Source organism: Sus scrofa, chromosome 6, assembly GCF_000003025.6.
Source record: "Sus scrofa isolate TJ Tabasco breed Duroc chromosome 6, Sscrofa11.1, whole genome shotgun sequence".
Lineage (NCBI taxonomy): Eukaryota > Metazoa > Chordata > Mammalia > Artiodactyla > Suidae > Sus > Sus scrofa.
Window position 1 is genome coordinate 47,357,383 of NC_010448.4, and position 18,835 is coordinate 47,376,217.

General features: G+C 54.3%; 1 protein-coding gene across 1 annotated transcript in view; it reads left to right on the forward strand.

Moving 5' to 3' along the window:
* Positions 1–18,835, forward strand: part of RYR1 (ryanodine receptor 1) — a 118,699-nt gene that overhangs the window by 17,624 nt on the left and 82,240 nt on the right. Inside the window, 15 exon segments of the mRNA NM_001001534.1 lie at positions 536–669; positions 1,167–1,408; positions 1,921–2,113; positions 3,583–3,799; positions 6,513–6,617; positions 6,840–6,943; positions 7,344–7,427; positions 8,165–8,472; positions 9,285–9,487; positions 11,078–11,252; positions 11,415–11,623; positions 15,287–15,681; positions 16,541–16,673; positions 17,486–17,646; positions 18,194–18,359. Coding sequence (NP_001001534.1) covers positions 536–669; positions 1,167–1,408; positions 1,921–2,113; positions 3,583–3,799; positions 6,513–6,617; positions 6,840–6,943; positions 7,344–7,427; positions 8,165–8,472; positions 9,285–9,487; positions 11,078–11,252; positions 11,415–11,623; positions 15,287–15,681; positions 16,541–16,673; positions 17,486–17,646; positions 18,194–18,359 — 2,829 coding nt within the window.

An 18,835-nucleotide genomic window follows, 5' to 3' on the forward strand; every position in this document is an offset into this window, starting at 1 on the left:
AATGGATTCTGGGCCCCCGATATGCTTCCTTAGATCTTTGAAGTGTTTTCTAAATGTCTAATGTAAATGCAGGCGGCTGCATATACACGCTCCAGTTTGCCACAGGTCCTACCAGTCCCCACTGAATTAATTATTTCTAACCACCTCATGTATGGACAACATCCACCTGGCCCCGAAGATGCACGTTGGTGACCCCCGCCCATCCAGAACCTCGTCTTGGTCTCCGTGCTCTCGCACTGACCCGGCCTTTCACTCTTGCCTCCGACTTCTCACCCCTTGCTCCCGTCTCTCCTTTCCTCCTCTGCTGATGCCCGATCCCATCCCTCACAGCCCCCTGCGTCTCACCAGACCTTTCTCTTTGACCTTGATCTCCCTGTGTCATCCCTGACCTTCCCGCTTTCACCACCTCTTCTCAGTCACATCCCCACCTCCCACCCTGGGACATCATCCTTCTGGCTTCCCACCCTGGGTCTTCCATGGACCACACCCTCCCCGCAAGTGCCCTCACACCTTGACCTCTGACCTTGACCCCTAGGTGCTGGATGTCCTGTGTTCCCTGTGTGTGTGCAATGGTGTGGCCGTGTGCTCCAACCAAGATCTCATTACTGAGAACTTGCTCCCTGGCCGCGAGCTTCTGCTGCAGACAAACCTCATCAACTATGTCACCAGGTCTGGCCCCCCAACCTTTGACCCCAGAGCTTAGAACCCTCCACCACCCCGCCCCGACTCAGAGACTCCACTCCGGTGAATGGCCCTTCCTCCGTCCCCCACCCCCGGACTTAATGCCAGTCCCCACCCCTGTCGTGCTTGTCCCAGCTTGTCCCTGGCTTCTTACTTCTCTTACCCTTCTTCCCCAAACTCTTTCTCCCTCTGTCTCTTCCTCTTTCTCTCTTTCTGTGTTTGCTCTCTTTGTCTGTCTATCTATTTCTCCTCCATCTCTTTTTCCAGGTCTTTCTCTCATCTCTCTTCTCTGTCTTTTGACGTCTCTCTGTCTGTCTCTGCCTCTGCTTTCTCTCTCTGTGTCTCTGTCTCCATGGCTCTGCCTTTCCGTTTTTCCTGCGTATGTGTCTCTTTGTCTTTTTCCCTCTCCCCCCCAGCCTTCCCTCCAGCCTGGCTCTCTTCTCCAGCCCTCCTCATCCTCCTCTTCTGTCCCATTTCTCCTGCAGCATCCGCCCCAACATCTTTGTGGGCCGAGCAGAGGGCACCACACAGTACAGCAAATGGTACTTTGAGGTCATGGTGGACGAAGTGGTTCCATTCCTGACAGCTCAGGCCACCCACCTGCGGGTGGGCTGGGCCCTCACCGAAGGCTACAGCCCCTACCCTGGGGGCGGCGAGGGCTGGGGCGGCAACGGGGTCGGCGATGACCTCTATTCCTACGGCTTTGACGGGCTGCATCTCTGGACAGGTACCTGGACCCTTGCAGGGGACCCTTGACCCCAGGGTTTCGAAGGCTCTCACTGCACGCTTTGGGGTTCTTGGGATCTGGACTCCCCCAGACACGCTGACGTTGACCCCTGGCTCCTCATTTCCTGGGACCCTAACCCTAGAGCTTCCAGAATCTTGGCTCCAACCTGTTTCCTCATAACCTCCCGAACTCTGCCTCCGGAAGATGTCTGACCTCTGACTTGAGATTCCAGAAAGCAGCCCAGATGATTCAGAGCTCTGATCTTTGACTCCTGACCCCAAAGCTTCCAGAACCCTAGCTCCAGGACGATTTTAATCTCTGACCCCACAGCTCTAAGGAGCCTCATCTCAAGGGAACTTTGACCTCTGCCCCAATCTCTAAGGAACACTTGACCTTAGGGTTTCTAGAATCCAGACCCCATAGGATCCACTAGCATCTGCCCTTTGTCTCTTGAGACCCTTGGTTTCATTGGCCCTCTGACTTCTGACTCCTCCCTGGTGTCCCTGGTGCAGGACACGTGCCACGCCTGGTGACTTCCCCAGGGCAGCACCTTCTGGCCCCCGAGGACGTGGTCAGCTGCTGCCTGGACCTCAGCGTGCCGTCCATCTCCTTCCGCATCAACGGCTGCCCCGTGCAGGGCGTCTTCGAGGCCTTCAACCTCAACGGGCTCTTCTTCCCCGTCGTCAGCTTCTCGGCCGGTGTCAAGTGAGGACTTGCCCCTGCCCCCTTGCCGGTCCCCGGACCTGGGACTGTCCCGAGACAGCTTCTGCAAGCACCCCATGGCCTTCCATGGGGCCAAGACACAGCAGCCTACCCTCAGGACTGACGGGGCAGACCCCTAGGTCAAGGTCCCCATGACCTCTGCATGATGGCAGACACTCTCAGTGTCCTCAGTGACCTCAGCTTCTCCCCAACCTCTAAGTGCCTCCCCGATTTCACGATGACCTTCTAATGATTAATAAGACTCTCCCAGTGACCTCCCAAATGACCTCTGACTCTCCCAATGACTGTGTCATTGCAGTGACCACCAAATGACTCCAGAATCTGGCAGGGATCTTTTTTTTTTTTTTTTTTTTTCCATGGCATATGGAAGTTCCCAGGCTAGGGGTCCAGTCAGAGCTGCAGCTGCCGGCCTATGCCACAGCCACAGCCACACCAGATCCGAGCTGCATCTGCAACCTATGCCACAGTTCATGGCAATGCCAAATCCTTTAACCCGCTGAGCGAGGCCAGAGATTAAACCCCCGTCCTCATGGATACTAGTTGGATTCTTAACCTGCTGAGCCACAGTGGGAACTCCCCGACAGTGGCCTTCTAATGAGCACAAAGCCTCCCAGTAACCCTCCAGGGATCTTGGCCTCTCCCAGTGACTCCATGCTCTGAACACCTTCTCACCGATGAGGTTCTCCCAGTGATATTCTTTTTTTTTTTTTAATTTTTTTATTTTTTTTTATTTTTGTTTTTTTGTCTTTTTGTTGTTGTTGCTATTTCTTGGGCCGCTCCCGCGGCATATGGAGGTTCCCAGGCTAGGGGTTGAATCGGAGCTGTAGCCACTGGCCTACTCCAGAGACACCACAGCAACGCGGGATCCGAGCCGCGTCTGCAACCTACACCACAGCTCATGGCAACGCCGGATTGTTAACCCACTGAGCAAGGGCAGGGACCAAACCCGCAACCTCATGGTTCCTAGTCGGATTCGTTAACCACTGCGCCACGACGGGAACTCCTCCCAGTGATATTCTAATAGCCCCACAGTCTCCAGTGGGGGTGACGCCAGTTATTTCAAAGACCTCGCAATAACCCCATCTTTTCCCCATGACCCAAGCTCTGGGCATGACCTCCTCACCATGCCAGGGGCAATTTAGTGTTTTCTCCAGGTCACACCAGACTCTCAGGGACTTCCAAATGACTTTCTTTTTGGTCTCCCCCAAACCTTCTGGTATCTCCAAATGCTCTGCTTTGACCCAGGGCCTCCTCCAAAGGCCCTTCCATGATCTTGGATTAACTCCCCAGGGACCTGACTCCTACTTTCCCTTTTTGGTTTTCCAGCAATTTCCATTGGCCTCAGGCATTTTCTCTGACTTTAGACTCTCCCAGGATTGCCCCTTACCCCCACTGAGCACAGACCCTCCTCTATAAACGGTCGTCACCAGCTTCCCCGCTCTCCCACCCAGGGTGCGGTTCCTCCTTGGGGGCCGCCACGGCGAATTCAAGTTCCTCCCTCCGCCTGGCTACGCCCCTTGCCACGAGGCTGTGCTCCCACGAGAGCGACTCCGTCTGGAACCCATCAAGGAGTATCGGCGAGAAGGGCCCCGGGGACCCCACCTGGTGGGCCCCAGCCGCTGCCTCTCACACACCGACTTTGTGCCCTGCCCGGTGGACACTGTCCAGGTACTCTCTGCTCTGCAAGGACTTCCTGGCGGGGTAGACTCCCTGAGCAGTCAGGGAGGTGGGGAGCTCAGCCGGACACTGGGGACCTTGTTAACAGATGGGGAAACTGAGGCAGATCAGAGGCAAAGGAATCTCTCAAGGCAGAGCCCCAGTTTCCGAGAGTCCTCATTATCGACCCCTAAGGAAAGGGCTGTTAGTGCCCCCAATATACTGTGGAGGAAGGTGAGGCCCAGAGAGGTTTAGCATCCTGTGCACGTCACACAGCTGATTTGAACCCAGGTGGCCTGTGATCTTAAACCCCACAATTTTTTTTTTTGTCTTTTTTTGCCTTTTCTAGGGCCGCTCCCGTGGTATATGGAGGTTCCCAGGCTAGGGGTCCAATCGGAGCTGTAGCCACTGGCCTACAGCAGAGCCACAGCAGCACGGGATCCAAGCCGTGTCTGCGACCTACACCACAGCTCACAGCAACACCGGATCCTGAACCCACTGAGCAAAGTCAGGGATCGAACCTGCAACCTCATGGTTCCTGGTCGGATTCATTAACCTCTGTGCCACAACGGGAACTCCCAAACCCCACAATTTGTTGGGCATCTTTTTCTTTCCCAGACCTCTCCCTCTCCTCTCTTATCCCAATGCAAACTCCCCACCTGCCTTCCAAGCAGGTCCCTATAGGAGGGTTATGGGTTAGGTTAAGAGCCTGATCACAAGGGTCTGGCTTTCGGCATGTCACCATGGGTGTGTGGCTTCACTTCTCTGAGCCTCAGTTCCCTCACTTGTGAGGAAAAGGGCATGATGATAGACCCTCCCTCCAGCGCTGTCGTGAACGTTCGATGAATTAACACGGATGGTGTGCTCAGCACAGTTGAGCGAAAGGAGGTCCTCAGTAGAGTTACCGTTATTATTGGCAGTAGTGATACTGCAGGGGTGACCTTGCCATTGCCCTGTAACCAGGCCAGAGCCCTGGGCCGCCCCCTAGATGTCTCCCTTCCCCTCCCCCACCAGGCAGCCTCGAGGGTGGTCCCCTTGGCCTCCTGACACCCCTCCCACCCTCTTCTCCTCCCACCCTGGTTCAGCCATCATTACCTCTCCCTGCAGAACCCCAACAATATAGGTTTCATAGGCACCTACCATGCGCCAGGCATTTATATAAACTACAGTGACCCTTAGACAGTGTGGGGGTGGGGGTGCTGACCTCAGCACCGTCAAAAATCCAAGTACTGCCAGCTTCTCGCAAAAAACAAAGGCATTGGTAAAAGACACACCCAAGGGTGACAGGCTGAAACCTTTCGGATAGACTCAGGACTCAAACCCTGGTTCTTTGGATTCCATGTATTGTGATCTCTAGTCAAACACACACCTTTCCCCACACTTATTTTAAAGATCTAGGGAGTTCCCGTTGTGGCGCAGCGGAAGCACATCCGAGGAGTGTCCATGAGGATGTGGGTTTGATCCCTGGCCTCGCTCAGCGGGTCAGGGATCTGGTGTTGCCGTGAGCTGTGGTGTGGGTTGCAGACGCAACTCAGATCCTCTGTGGCTGTGGCTGTGGCTGTGGCTGTGGTGTAGGCCGGCACCTGTAGCTCTGATTTGACCCCTCACCTGGGAACTTCCATGTGCAGCCCTAGAAAGCAAAAAAAAAAAAAAAATCTATAAAACAAAAATACAGGTACTGTATTTATTAGAAAAAATCCATGCAGTTCAAACCTGTGTTGTTCAAGAGTCAAGCATGGGTAACGTTAGTAGTTTATGTAAATGATTTCACTGAACCATTGTGCGGTGATTTTTTCTTTTTTGTTTTTTGCCTTTTCTAGAGCCCCCCGCCCACCCCCGCAGCATATGGAGGTTCCAGGCTAGGGGTTTAACTGGAGCTGTAGCCACAGGCCTACGCCAGAGCCACAGCAGTGCGGGATCCTAGCCGCATTAGTGACCTACACCACAGCTCACAGCAATGACGGATCCTTAACCCACTGAGCAAGGCCAGGGATTGAACCCGCAACCTCATGGTTCCTAGTGAGATTTGTTAACCACTGAGCCATGATGGGAACTCCAGAGGTGATATTATTAACACTGTTCTGATTCTCATTGTACAGGGAAGAAAAGAGACACTCCCATTCATTCAGCAAACATTTCCTAAGCATCTCCTCTGGGCTGGGCAAGGCTGGGCAAATGGTGGAGACTAAGGCTGCGTCCACCCTTCCCTTGTGGAGCTGCCAGTCCACAGGGGAGACGGACCCACTCTCAGATAGTTCCCAACTCTGAGGATGCTAAGTCCTTACTCAGCTGGGTATCAACCCTGGAGGCAGGGCAAGGTGCTGGGGATCAGGGCTCAGAGGGCAGGAAAGGTCAAAAGAGCTCACTTGGGGGAGTTCCTGTCATGGCTCAGCAGTAACGAACCTGATTAGCATCCATGAGGACGCAGGTTCAATCCCCGGCCTCACTCAGCGGGTTAAGGATCTGGTGTTGCCATGAACTGTGGTGGAGGTTGCAGATCTGGCATTGCTGTGGTGTAGACCACCAGCTGCAGATCCCATTGGCCCCCTAATCCAGTAACTTCCATATGCTGTAGGTATGGCGCTAAAAAGCAAAAAAAAAAAAAAAAAAAAAAAAAATCTGGCTGGGGAACTGTCCAGGGCTCATATGATTTCTTGGGAAGAAGGGTCACTGCTCAGGCTGGCGGGAACTCAGGGACCTCATGAGGGAATGTCCTCTCCCCCAGATTGTCCTGCCTCCCCATCTGGAGCGTATCCGGGAGAAGCTGGCAGAGAACATCCATGAACTCTGGGCGCTGACGCGCATCGAGCAGGGCTGGACCTATGGCCCGGTGAGGGGGCTGCTGCTCTGGGGAGGGGGGCTAGGCTGGCTGTGGGGGGAGTGCAAGCCACTTACTAGTGGGGAGGGGCCGGTGGTTGGGAAAAGGGACTTGAGGACACCAGGGGGTCCTTGGGTTTCGGGTGGTAGAACTAGGGGTGGGAAGTCAGGGGTCACAGTCTGGGGGTGCTGGGGGAGGGAAGGGGATCCGAGGAGTGACTCTGGGGTTTCCCAGGTTCGGGATGACAATAAGCGGCTGCACCCGTGTCTCGTGGACTTCCACAGCCTCCCGGAGCCCGAGAGGAATTACAACCTGCAGATGTCGGGGGAGACGCTCAAGTGAGGGGGGTTCCGGGGAGCAGGGGCCTGGGCGGCGCTGCTGGGCGGGAGGGTAGGGAGAGACAGGAGGCGAGACAGAGCCTGCAAGAGATGAAAGAGTGGAGGAGAGAGAGGGAGACAGAGACTGTGAGGCGGAATCGGACAGAGGGTGAGAGAGAGAGACAGCGGCGCAAGGAGAGATGCTCAGTGAGAGAAAGAGGTGGACAGGGAAAGATGAAAACAGTCGCAGAGACACAGGGAGAGTCAGGCTGATACAGAGGGAGATAGGACAGACGCCTGGAAAATCAGAGCAAGAGACGTAGAGCTGGGGCCGTGGAGACAGAGGGACAGGGGCCGGGGGAGGAGGAGGCCAGGGGCAGGGAGGCTGCGTGGGTGACCCTGTCCCCTCGCCCCTCTCCAGGACTCTGCTGGCGCTGGGCTGCCACGTGGGCATGGCGGACGAGAAGGCAGAGGACAACCTGAGGAAGACGAAACTCCCCAAGACGTGAGTGGGGAGTAATGTGGGGCCGGGGATGCCTCGTGAGGGCTGGGGAGGTCGAGGGATGGTGTGGGGAGGCTGATGGCCGAGATAAAGGGATGGCGGGTTAGGATGGAGGTCACAGGACCCAGAGTCAGGGCCCCGGGGTCAGTGGTGACTGTCCTGGCGAGGTGTCAGGAACACGGGGCTAGGCGTTCCAGAGAGGGTGGGAGTGAGTCAGACTCAGTGTCAGCATCCGCCATGGAGCCCGGGAAAGTAGGAGAGCAGAGGTCCCGAGGGGTCAAGGGAAAGAGGTGAGAAATTGTTGGCGTTTTAAGTAAGGGACCCGAAAAGTTTGGGTGAGAGATCAGGTCAGGGTTCCAAGGTCAAGGACTCCAAAGTCAGGAGTTTAGAATGATAATGTGTCCTGGGATCAGAGGTGAGATGCTTCAGAGTTAGCGGTGAGAGGTCAGAGGGTTCCAGGGTCAGAGATGAGGCTCCCAACGTCAAGATGCAGAGGTCACAGAGGCCAGAGGTCAGTGAAGCGAAAGCCCTTGCTAGGGTCACAGGATCCTGGAGTCAGAGGTCAGGTAAGCTTATTAAAGAACTCCGAGGTCAGAGATCAAAGGTCAGACATCTCAAAGCTCAGGACTAAGGATCACGGGATCCTAAGGACCAGGTTCAAAAGTCAGGGATCCCATAGCACAGGGTGCAGAGGCGGAGTGCGGATCCTGTCCCGCTGAGCCCCGCCCGCCACACCCCAGGTACATGATGAGCAATGGGTACAAGCCAGCGCCACTGGACCTGAGCCATGTGAGACTGACGCCTGCGCAGACCACGCTGGTGGACCGGCTGGCGGAGAACGGGCACAACGTGTGGGCCCGAGACCGAGTGGCCCAGGGCTGGAGCTACAGTGCTGTGCAGGACATCCCAGCGCGCCGCAACCCTCGCCTCGTGCCCTACCGCCTGCTAGACGAGGCCACCAAGCGCAGCAACCGGGACAGCCTTTGCCAGGCTGTGCGCACCCTGCTGGGCTACGGCTACAACATCGAGCCGCCCGACCAGGAGCCCAGTGAGTGCCGGCCACGGGCCTGTGACCCCGACTCCTACCCCGGTCCTGACCCCGCCCCTTGACTCTGGATCTCAGACCCAGCTCAGCCCCTCGATGGGCCACAACACAGACCCCCTCCGCCCAACCCTGGCACATACTCTGTCCCTGACCCTGAACCTGATCTTGACCGCCGACCTCGACCTGACACAAGCCCTGCCTGGGCTACAGCCGCAACACTGAACAGCCAGGCCAGGAACCTGGTGGGCGCCAACCCTGACCCCTGACTCCAATTCCTAATCCCCACCTGAGACCCCTGGCCCTTAATCTCTGGGCTATAGCTACAACGTGGAAGCCACCCAACCAAGGACTCAGAGAGCCTCTAAGCCCCTACTCCTGATTTGACCCCTGACCTATCACTGGCCTCCAATCCCAGCCTCAACCCCTCACCCTAACCATGGTTCCCAGTCTTCAATTTCTCAACCCTGGCCCCCAATGGCAATTTCTGTCCCCTCCCTGACCCTGACTCTGACCCCCTCACCCCAGTGTTCTTACCATCATCCTTAACATTGACCTTTAGCCCCAGACCATGACCGTGACTGACTCAACTTTCTCCCTCCACGTCTGTCTGTCACTACGTCCTCTCTGTGAGCTCTGACTGCTAAGGGATGGGGAGGAGGAAAATCATGCAGGTGGTCCCTCCTGCTCTGAGATTCCCGATTCTTCTCCTCTGATACCGACAGCCCTCCCCCTCGCCTGGCTCCTGAGGCCCTCGTCCTCTCTGGCTTCTCCCACCAACCCAGCCTCTCTGACTCTGCCTGGCCCCACGCTTGCAGGTCAGGTGGAGAGCCAGTCTCGCTGGGACCGTGTGCGCATCTTCCGGGCTGAGAAGTCCTATGCGGTGCAGAGCGGCCGCTGGTACTTCGAGTTCGAGGCCGTCACCACGGGCGAGATGCGAGTGGGCTGGGCGCGGCCTGAGCTGCGGCCTGATGTGGAGCTGGGAGCCGATGAGCTGGCCTATGTCTTCAATGGGCACCGGGTGGGTAGCTCCCTGGGCTCCACTCGCCTGGGTTCTGGTCCTCCCCACAGCCCACATTCCAGCCCTGCCTCCAGCTGTGGCTCGCCCTGTCCACCCATCATCCCTGCATCACCCTATCCGCCCATCCATCCATTCGCCCCCATCCATCCATCCCTCGCTCCCCGTCTGTCTGTGCACATATCCATCCATCATCCACCTCTTATCCATTCATCCTCCGTCTACTTCTTGGTCCACAGAGTCAACCGTCCATGTTCCCACCTGTTCATGTAGTGGTTCATTCCTCCATTCACCTCTTTAATCAGTTTGTGCTCTCACTGATCCATTTATCTATCTCATAATTTTTTTTCTCTTTTTTTAATCATTTTTATTTTTTCCATCAGAGCTGGTTCAGTGTTCTGTCAATTTTCTACTGTACAGCAAGTCACACTCTATTCAGTAATTGAATGCCTACGTTATGAAGTCATCCACCTCCTCCTCCACTTATCTATGTGTCTGTCTTGACTTTTTTCCTTCCCCGAGTCAACCCAGGTAGATTCTCCGCTTTCCTTTCATTCTTCCCTCTAGACACACACCCTGCTTCCCATCCCTACGTCACATCCGTTCATCTGTTCCGGAGGCACGTGGGTCCTGTGTGGGACTGTACAGGGACCACCGATAGGTTAGACCTTCCTTTCCCTGCCTCTAATTTCTGCTGTTCCCGATCCCCCACTGCCACGCCGCTGGTCTGTACAGCCATGGAAACGACCCAGGCAGAAGGGATGAGATGCGTGGGAGAGAAAGCACAAAAGCCGATCCCTTACATCCCAAGGATCCTGGAGGCGAATGTGGGGAAAGATGGGGGACACCGTGGAGGTGAACCCTCTTCTGTCCCACATGCCCTGGACCTGACACCTTACATATGTATCTTTTTTTTTTTTTTTTTTTTTTTTTGTCTTTTTGCCTTTTCTGGAGCCACTCCCGAGGCATAGTTCCCAGGCTAGGGGTCGAATCGGAGCTGTAGCCACTGGCCTACGCCAGAGCCACAGCAACACCAGATCCGGGCCCCATCTGCAACCCACACCACAGCTCACGGCAACGCCGGATAGTTAACCCACTGAGCAAGGGCAGGGACCGAACCTGCAACCTCATGGTTCCTAGTCGGATTCGTTAACCACTGCGCCACGACGGGAACTCCCTTTTTTTGCTTTTTAGGGCTGTGCCTTCGGCATATGGAGGTTCCCAGGCTAGGGGCTGAATCAGAGCTGTGCAGCCACAGCAACGCAGGACCTGAGCCGTGTCTGTAACCTACACCACAGCTCATGGCAATGCCGGATCCTTAACCCACTGAGTGAGGCCAGGGATCTAAGCTGCATCCTCATGGATCCTAGTGAGGATCCTTAACCGCTGAGCCACAAAAGGAACCCCCTGTATCTTGATTTATTTTTAGCATCATCTCCTCTATATTTTTTCATTTTTGAAAGTTTTATTGACGTAGAGTTCAGTTACACTGTGGTGAGGATTCCTGCTGTACAGCAGACCGATCCAGCGCGTACGTATCTTTACACGTCTGCCCTCTGTTTCTCTGTGTGTCCTCCCCTTGCCTCCTCACAGGGTCAGCGCTGGCACTTGGGCAGCGAACTGTTTGGGCGTCCCTGGCAGTCGGGCGATGTGGTGGGCTGCATGATCGACCTCACAGAGAACACCATTATCTTCACGCTCAACGGCGAGGTCCTCATGTCCGACTCGGGCTCTGAAACCGCCTTCCGGGATATCGAGGTTGGGGATGGTGAGGGCTGGTGGCCTCCTGGCCCCTTTCTGGTCTTCTTGCACCTCGCCTGTCCCTATACGGTCCCTTCCAGCCTCCGGCATGCCCATCCCTTCTTTCCACGGTCCCGCCCCTGCCCTGCCCTCCTATCCTCACTCCTGCCCATCCTTCCCCTCCCGCCAGGCTTCCTGCCCGTCTGCAGCTTGGGACCTGGCCAGGTGGGCCACCTGAACCTGGGCCAGGATGTGAGCTCCCTGCGGTTCTTTGCCATCTGCGGCCTCCAGGAAGGTTTTGAGCCATTCGCCATCAACATGCAGCGTCCCGTCACTACCTGGTTCAGCAAAAGCCTTCCCCAGTTTGAGGCCGTGCCCCTCGAGCATCCCCACTACGAGGTGAGGACTGATCCCACGCAAAACCTTCCGATCTGCCTCTAAACCTCCTTCTTCCCACAACTCTCTTCCCAAGAGAAGCAAGCTTCTCTTTTGCTTCTGCAGAAGCCCACAAACCATGTCGAAGCGGGTGTCATGATGGGCTCCCAGGGGCTGCCTTGGAGATTGTAACCTTGGCAACCACACCTTTCTGAGCTCCAGGTACCTTACCTACAAAGTGGGGGAAGGGTGAAAAGAGAAGCTGGATTAAGTGACCCCAATGTTCCAGCCCTTACAACCATCTGATCCTACAACAAGCTTTAAAGAAATATAAATTCCTAGGTATATTTTGGCACTTTTCTTGCTAATTGTTCTCTATAGTAGTGGTTTTTTTTTTTTTTTTTTTGGCTGCGCCCACGACATGTGGAAGTTCCCAGGCAAGGGATCGAACCTGAGCCATAGCAGGACAATGCCAGATTCTTAATCTGCTGAGCTACCAGGGAACTCCTGTGGTGGGTTTTTTTTTGGGGGGGGTATTTATTTATTTATTTTTGTCTTTTTGCCATTTCTTGGGCCGCTCCCACGGCATATGGAGGTTCCCAGGCTAGGGATCCAATCGGAGCTGTAGCTGCCAGCCTATGCCAGAGCCACAGCAACACCAGATCCGAGCCGCGTCTGCGACCTACACCACAGCTCACAGCAACGCCGCATCGTTAACCCACTGAGCAAGGGCAGGGATCGAACCCTCAACCTTATGGTTCCTAGTCGGATTCGTTAACCACTGCGCCACAACGGGAACTCCGGTATTTATTTTTAGTAACTCTTCATTCATCTGAGTATCCTAATTTTTGGACCCTAGTACCTTTCTTTCTTTTCTTTTTTTTTTTTTAGGGCCACTCCTGCGACATATGGAGGTTTCCAGGCTAGCGGTCCAATTGGAGCTGTAGCTGCTGGCCTACACCACAGCCACAGCAACACCAGATCCGAGCCACGTCTGACCTGCACCACAGCTCACAGCAACGCTGGATCTTTAACCTGCTGAGTGAGACCAGGGATCAAACCCATGTCTTTATGGATACTAATTGGGCTCATTAACCACTGAGCCATGATGGCAACTCCCCTAGTGCTTTCTTTCCCAAGGTTAAACTCAGAGTCAGATTCTGACCATAAAAAACCCACATGTGGGAGTTCCCTAGTGGCTCAGTGGGTTAAGGATCTGGCATTGTCACTGCTGTGGTGCAGGTTCCATCCCTGGCCTAGGAACTTCCACATGCCACAGGGGTAGCCAGTAAACCAAACCAAACCAAACAAAGCCACATAGACCAAAAGTGACAGTCCTTTTCTCAACCCGGGAAGAACTTGAAGTCCACATGTCTGAGCTTCACCTGACACTTTAGAACCAGACAGATCTGGAGTTGGCCTTTTATCTGCTCTGTGACCTTGGGTATGTGACTCTCTCCTCCTGAGCCTGTTTTCCATCCTTGGCCTGGTTCAGATCTCCCTCTCACATCGTCTCTCTCTCTCTCTTTCTCTATTCTGAATTATTTGGATAAATTGGAGACATCATGCCTTTTTCACCCTAAATATTTCAATGTGCATTTCTTCAGAACAGGCTGTGCTCTTACAGAGCTGCAGTTATGAAAATCAGGAAATTTCACAGCGATACATACCATTACCTGATTTACAATCCACACTCAAATTTTGTTAATTGCAGCAATAATGTCTCTTTTTATTTTTCTGTCCAAAACCCAATCCAGGATTACATGTTGCAGTTGGTTTTTATGTCTCTTTAGTTTTTAATGTAGAATGTTCCTGTGTCTTGGTTTGCCTTTCGTGACTTTGACATTTTTGAAGAGTACAGCCCTGTTGTCCTGCAGAATATTCCTCAATTTGTGTTGGTCTAATGTCTCCTCCTGGGTAGGTTCAGCTTACACATACCTGGCAGTAATACCACAGCAGTGAGGTTGTGTTCTGCTTGATGTAGGCTCTCAGGAGGTACATTGGGTCACTATGTCTTATTACTGACTATATCAGCTTCGACTGTTTGGTTACGGTGGAGTCTGCCAGGTTTCTTTACCATCAAGTTACTATTTTTCTCTTTGTAAGTAATAAATAATTTGTGGAGAAGCGTTTTAAGGCTAAAGATGGAAGGGTATTATTATTATTATTATTTTTAATTTATGGTTGTAGCCACAGCCTATAGATATTCCTAGGCTGGGGATTAAATCTGAGCCATAGCTGTGACCTACTGCACCCGGCTGGGGATCGAACCCCCACCTCTGCAGAGACCCGAGCCATTGCAGTTGGATTCTTAACCCACGGCACCACTGCAGGAAGTCTAAGGTGGAAGGGTTTTAATCAGGGGAATGTCCAGCCTATATTTGAGTTTTGGAAATGTCCCTACTGACAGTGGATTGTAGGATGGGGCACAGAGACCAGAGAGGTGCCTGGGGCGGGAGAGGATGCTGGTGTAGACCTGACCCTCCCAATCCCTGCTGCTGCCGGATGGTGTTCTCATCCCAAAGAACAGAATGCTAGGCGTCAGTGAGGATGAATAGACTAACCCACACACAACCACATGGAGGAATCTCATGACATGATGTTGGGTGAAAGAAGCCAGACACAAAAGAGCACATACCATGGGATCCCATTCATAGAAAAATCCAAGAACAGGCGAGGCTGGTGTTAAGTCAGGAGGGTGTTAAGTCAGGAGAAATCAGACATTTAGTTACTTTGCAAACAAATTACAGGAGGGAATGGACTTGTAGACTACAGTAGACTGGTCAAGGAGCAGAGGCAAAACAGGATTTATAAGGAAAGTAAGAGAGAGGAGAGAGAAAGGCCCTGCAGACAGTCTTGGTTGTATAGTTTCAGGGTGAATTCATTAGTTGGTGAGGAGCATAGCCTGTCTTGGCAGTTGGTCCTTGAGGAGGTCAGCTTGAGGTGGGACATCAAAGAAAGGGAAGGATGGATGGATGGGTAGCTGTCTGGCTGTCTGGCTGGCTGGATGGGTAGATGGATGGGTGGGTGGATGGATGGAAGGATGAATGGATGGATGGATGGGTGGGTGGGTGGGTGGATGGATGGAAGAATGGATGGATGGATGGGTGGGTGGATGGATGGAAGGATGGATGGATGGGTGGATGGAAGGATGAATGGATGGATGGATGGGTGGATGGAAGGATGAATGGATGGATGGGTGGGTGGATTGATGGAAGGATGAATGGATGGGTGGATGGACTGATGGAAGGATGAATGGATGGATGGGTGGGTGGATGGATGGAAGGATGAATGGATGGATGGGTGGGTGGATGGATGGAAGGATGAATGGATGGGTGGGTGGGTGGATGGATGGAAGGATGAATGGATGGATGGGTGGGTGGATGGGTGAATGACCTGGTCTGGAGTTAGGCCTGTGCATAGGTAGGTTTTGCAAGCTCCCCAAATGACTCCAGTGTCCTGCTAGGGCTGCCCACTGCACAAAGGTCCCCAGACAAAGGTAGACGGAAGACTGAGTGCACCCGTGGCTAAGCTGTGTGTCCCATGGGTGGTCCTCCACACAGAGGAGTGAGTCTTCGGCTAATCCTCACTCAGTGCTCTGAGGCCTAATGATGACTGTGTGTGGCGAGGTTTAGGACCAATAGCCCAGCCCCCTTCCCGCCTCAGTGCCTCCTACCTGCCCCACAGGTGTCTCGTGTGGACGGCACCGTGGACACGCCCCCCTGCCTGCGCCTGACCCACCGCACCTGGGGCTCCCAGAACAGTCTGGTGGAGATGCTCTTTCTCCGGCTGAGCCTCCCTGTCCAGTTCCACCAGCACTTCCGCTGCACCGCAGGGGCCACCCCCCTGGCACCACCTGGCCTGCAGCCCCCTGCTGAGGATGAGGCCCGGGCAGCAGAACCTGATCCCGACTATGAAAACCTGCGCCGCTCAGCTGGGCGCTGGGGCGAGGCTGAGGGCGGCAAAGAAGGAACTGCCAAGGAGGGGGCACCCGGGGGCACTGCCCAGGCTGGGGTAGAGGCCCAGCCTCCCAGGGCAGAAAATGAGAAGGATGCTACCACAGAGAAGAACAAGAAGAGAGGGTAAGTCAAGGGTGGGGTAGGGTCGGGTTTGGGGTCTGTCCTGGGACCCGCAATTATGCAACGTCAGTGACTTTAGAAATCCCACTGTGTCCCCAAGTGGCCCCATATGTGCTACATGGAATCAGATTACTGAGGGATCCTATTATGTCTCGAGAGTATGCCATTATCTTCCTGGGGGGCCCTAATTTCCCTGGGCATGTATAGTTGGGGGGCCCCACTCTATCAATGGAGAACTCCACTGTCCTTGGGGTATCTGGTGGGCCCCAAAGCTTTTCACCTAATGGACTTCATCATTTGTCAGCACTAAAGAGGGCTGCAGAGTCTTGGGAAATCCCAGGGTATCTCAGTGAACACCACCAGCCTTCTCAACTGGGGTCATTTCCGTGTCTCGGGTGGATGGGTGGAAGCATGGAAGACTGGATGGACAGATGGATGGGTCATTTCTCTGTCTCAGATGGACTCCCCCCACACTGACTTCAAGGGGGACCCTCGTAGGGCTTTAACTTGAATTGAAGCTGTATCTGCTTTGCCGCTACGGCGGCAGTGGCTTTCAGCGGGGTGTCGTTCGGGGTCTCTTGGGAGGACGTTTGGAAATGATGGAAAAGTTTTGGGTTATCGCAGTTTTGGGGGGAGGGGTGCTGCTTGCTGGAGACCCCAGGACACGCCTCCAGCATACAAGGCAGTGACACAGTGAGGAAGTGCCCTTTCCCAGGTGCCTGTATCACTTCGGCGGTAAGGCCTTGAGCCTTAGAAATGGGGTGCAGTTAGGCTGGATGTGCAGGCACCAGTGCTGTGATGGGGAGGCCTGGGGGCTGCGCTTGAGAGCGATTCTCAGGACAGCCTCTGCTCCCACCACCAGGTTCCTATTCAAGGCCAAGAAGGCTGCCATGATGACCCAGCCACCGGCCACCCCGACTCTGCCCAGACTCCCTCACGAGGTGGTGCCTGCTGATGACCGCGATGACCCTGACATCATCCTCAACACCACCACGGTGAGTGCTGGGGACCTTCAGCTTCCAGATTTCACGCTGTGATCCCTGGTAACCACCCTTACCTGGGGTCACCCCAATATATAGCTGAGACCACAAGGCACACTATACATCAGTTTCACCCTTTGAACCCCTAAATCCATATATCTAAGGGTCTAAAAATTGCAGACAACACAGTGAAGCCATGAGGTACCCTTGATATAACTCCCAGGGCTCCCCAGATCCCGGGGATAAACCAACACCGACTCAGGACCCCACCGTTTGGGTTCACCTGTATAAACTCAATACCCTGCCCATTGGATAGCTCTCCTAGTTTGTCCTTGGGAACCCACACTCACAATTATTTCACTAGAGTTGGGGGAGTTCCCCAGACCGTAATATTTTCTGAGACAAACAGCCTGGTGGTCAGGACAAGGGGCTGCCTGGACGTCGCTCCACTGGTCTATTTCTTCTCTTTGGCGGAAGCGCCACGATTTCCCCATCAGTCAAATGGAGATAAAAATTGTATCCCCCTGGTGGTGACTGTAAGGATTAAGTGAATTAATTCATGAGCTCCCTCTTCGCTATTATTTATTTCTAACTTCACTGTATAACCTGGGGAGGGACTCCAACTTGGGGGTGTCACAAAAGGGTCCCAAAGAATTCCTGAAGCTGGAAATCCTGGACCCAGCAGCAGAGGGACACAGACCCAGGAGGTCTCCCCTTCTTACTAAACCCTCAGAGGATGCTGGGACTCCAGAGAAATCAATGCAGAGTCCCAGCCCAGGAAGCCTGGTCTTCCCGCCTGACCGCTGGCGCCCCCTTTGTCTCCGCAGTACTATTACTCGGTGAGGGTCTTCGCTGGCCAGGAGCCCAGCTGCGTGTGGGTGGGCTGGGTCACCCCTGACTACCACCAGCACGACATGAACTTCGACCTCACCAAGGTCCGGGCGGTGACGGTGACCATGGGGGATGAGCAGGGCAACATCCACAGCAGGTACGGGGAGGGGTGGGCGCTGGCACCTCCTCCCTTCTCCTCTCTTCCTGCGTATCTTCCTTCCATGGCTCCTTCTCTGTGTCTTGCCTCCTCCTCTGTTTTTTGTTTTTTTGTTTTTGTTTTTGTTTTTGTTTTTGTACCTGCGACCTGTGCAAGTTCCCCTGGGCCGGCATCAAACCTGCTTCGCAACGGTGACAATGCCAGGTTCTTAACCTGCTGAGCTGCAGGGGAACGCCTCCCTCCTCTTCTTTTTCCATTTCTTTTTCATTTTCTCCTCCTCTTCCATCTTGCCATCCTCTTTCGACGTGACCCTCCTTTCTCTGTTCTCTCCTCCTGCTCGCCTTCCTTCTCCTCCTTTCGGATTCCCCACCCCCGCCACCATCTTCTAGGAACTCTAGCTCCAGGAGGCTCAGGGTCTGGGGTGAGAGGTTTCAGGGCCCCATCTGCAGGTGGTGGGTGTTGGGGGATGGGGCTCAGGGAAGGGGGTGTCCCGGGTCCCGAGTGCCTCGGCTGAGGACCCAGGCACTGACACCTTCGTGACTTCCAGCCTCAAGTGCAGCAACTGCTACATGGTGTGGGGTGGAGACTTTGTGAGCCCCGGGCAGCAGGGCCGGATCAGCCACACAGACCTTGTCATCGGCTGCCTGGTGGACTTGGCTACTGGGCTTATGACCTTCACCGCCAACGGCAAAGAGAGCAACACCTTTTTCCAGGTGAGTCCTGTTCTCAGCAACTTAGCCATAGCATCCTCGTGTCTCTGTGTCCTGGGACAGCCCTTCCAGACACCTTCTGGGGACACACCTCAGACAGGACAAAAACAGCTTCAGGACAGGCCAGAGTGGGGAGGTCCCTAGGAGACCACTTAGGTGAACCATGCATCAAACTGACACCCAGAAAGGAGAGAGAGCAGAGCCTTGACCTTGGAGAGATGTTTGTGTTCCCTCTGGGGCTGGGTGACACCAGTTGAAGCTTTTTCACCCATCAGGGAACACCCTAGGCTGGGACAGAATTCTACGGCAGGATTTTCCTTTTCAAATTTTGTTTTTGTTTTTTGTTTGCTTTTTAGGGCCGCACCCTTGGCATATGGAGGTTCCTAGGCTAGGCGTTTAATCAGAGCTACAGCTGCTGGCCTCCGCCACAGCCACAGCCACAGCAACACTGGATCCTTAACCCACTGCTGAGTGAGGCC